This window comes from Narcine bancroftii, chromosome 5, assembly GCF_036971445.1.
Source record: "Narcine bancroftii isolate sNarBan1 chromosome 5, sNarBan1.hap1, whole genome shotgun sequence".
Taxonomy (NCBI): domain Eukaryota; kingdom Metazoa; phylum Chordata; class Chondrichthyes; order Torpediniformes; family Narcinidae; genus Narcine; species Narcine bancroftii.
The window spans coordinates 205284089-205286722 of NC_091473.1; the positions used below are offsets into that span (position 1 = coordinate 205284089).

A 2634-nucleotide genomic window follows, 5' to 3' on the forward strand; every position below is an offset into this window, starting at 1 on the left:
CCGGTTAGAAACGCTGGTTTTGTTTAGGATCGTGTGAGTTGGAGCATAATGCTTCGTTCGAGAGATGGTGGGATCGTGAAAGAAACAATGAGATATCAAGGCAAAGAGAGGGTGAGATCTTGCGAGAGAGAGACAGATGAACAGAAAGAGCCGGGAAAATAGTCAACGGACATAAAAGAAGAAAACATATAGACACATAGAGCATGGAAACATTCCATACCTCTTAACGTATCCACGCCAATCAATGTGTCCCACCCACACAAACCCACTTTGCAATCGTATGTGCAATCAACTAATTCGGCATCCTGTTCTACGCATCCACCACACTCTACACTTTTTTACCATTCACTAACCTGTTAAATATCTCTTCTTTCACCCTGAGTGTATGGTTCCCAGTTTCCTTACTCTGAGGAAAAGACTGCATTTCCCCTGATGTATTCCTCTCCTGATTACGTGTACAACTGGAAAACATCGCTGACCATCCTGGGGTCAAATTAATAAAGTCATAGCCTCCCCCACCTCTCCATATAGCTCAAGCATCCGAGTCCTGGAACCATCCAGATAAATATTCTTTTCAACCTCTCGATATTGGCAACTTCTTTTCTATTACACGGTGACCAAATCAGAGCACAACAATCCAAATAGGACCGCATTATCAAGTCATAAAGCTGCAAAATTACCTTCAAACATCTCTACTCATTACTGGAACCGATGCAGGCAAATTGGCGGAGAGCCTTGAGACGAGCATATCTACCAGTGTAGTGATACACATTATCTGTGCACCTCTGTCCAGCCATATTTATCGGATTCCTGCCATTCGCTCTATAGGTCATGACCACGTTGGATCTCCCAGACACAACAGCTGACTATTCTGAAATAAATTCAAAAACTATTCAACTTCCGACCAGCCCAATCTGTGAAAATTCCACTGCAATCTTTTTCAAACTTCTTCACAATCTAAAATGCCTTACACGTCAGTTTCATACGAAAATTTGATCATCCTGCCACGAACATTTTAATCCAAATCATTGGAATAGATGTCAAATTGGATTAGTCCCAGTACGAAAGCCAACATATGAATTTCATCACCTGTGAGAGATTGCAAACTGTTATATCTAACAGCCAATTTCAGACTGGAAGAACACCACTGGGCAAGAGGTTGCGACTGATACGTGTAGTATCAGACTTCAAATGCGCGGCATTTACAGCATGAAATCTCTATGCTCATTCCCGTTTGTTTTGGAACGTCCTTGTTTCCTGGTAAGTTCCCGTTGAAATGAATCTATTGCGTCCTGTGACTGTGGTTCACTTTCAAGCTTATCAAAGTCTCTATGTTGTGTTGCAGGGGCCTTTGGCGGCGAATCTATCTCCCAGTCTCCATTTGAGGCGTGGGTGGAAGAAGGACGAACAATAACACTAAACTGCAGCTACCCCTCAAAGTTCAATGGCTATGATGCCTTTTGGTACATCCAGTATCCTGGACATGCGCCGACATATGTACTAAAAATATTAAGCACTGGGTTCGAAGACAAGGCTTCAGAATTCCCCGATCGGTTTTTTGTGACTTATCAGAAAACAAGCCGAATCGTTCCTTTAACTATCTCCAGCGTCGTTGTCTCCGACTCGGCCGTGTATCTCTGCGGAATGTCGCCCACATTGTAGCATAAAGGGAGAAAATCCGTTCAATAACACTCCCTCGTAGAGATCATGAGCTGTCAGAACGTGGCGCCATTACCTCCGCGAACAATCAGACGTGGCTGCTGACAAATACGATTCTGTTGCACAAGCAAAAGCGAAATAAACACCTCGTAGAATTCAAAGGGCCAGTAGCTTCTATGAAGTCGAGTGTTTGTTCTCTTGGGTCTGGAAGCTGCATCAACTTTCAGAATATAGAAAGGAGCGTGCCGACATAAAGAGGCGAAAAGATGGGATGGGACAGGTTATTTCAGGTTCTTGGATGCATCAGGCGAAGGCAATATGCGGACCGAAACTCACATCCAATGTGTTGCGCACCTTATTTCTACACTCTTTTGTACAATGTACCGTGCATTCTCCACAATTTCAACGTTCTCTTCCCCAGTAACTTTCTCGCCAATATCCTACCAACCAGAATTTCAATTGGGTCATTCCTCTTGAATAGGTGTTGAGCTGTCTTATGTATAGCCTCCATCCGAAGGGTTACATAATTATTTCCTTCCAAACTTGAAGCCAAGTAAGCGAGTCTAAATGCATCCAATATTTAAAGAGTCCGTGTTGTCCGAAATGTGAAGAAATTTAACATCACAAATGCACACCGAGGTTATTGGATCAGGATGTTTCGAGGGGGTTTGTGCTCTCTGCCACTTTACCACGACAGTGTGCAGTGGGAGCTTTTAGCACGTTGGGTCTCCACACAACTTTGCATTTCATAGCATTGATCGAACATTCATATGAGAACTTCGGAAAAAATGCACATGCTAAAGCGTTCTGGTATGAAACGCTGGTTATATTCTTTTACTTCTGATGGAGGCCACGTGACGTTCTGAGTTTATTTCGAACACTAAAACCACAGAGTCTGGAATCGTAACTGTGTAACACTGAAATCAATTGAATTTTGCAAGAAATATGCTTCATATGATATCACAGAAGAATGCA

The 2634-nt window shown here is 42.9% G+C and overlaps 1 gene segment (V, D, J or C); it reads left to right on the forward strand.

Moving 5' to 3' along the window:
• The first annotated feature begins 831 nt into the window (after positions 1-831).
• On the forward strand, positions 832-1662 carry LOC138765491 (T cell receptor alpha variable 9-2-like). The segment is given in 2 exon segments: positions 832-973; positions 1346-1662. Coding segments are annotated over 2 exon segments (459 nt in total).
• Positions 1663-2634: the final 972 nt, after the last annotated feature.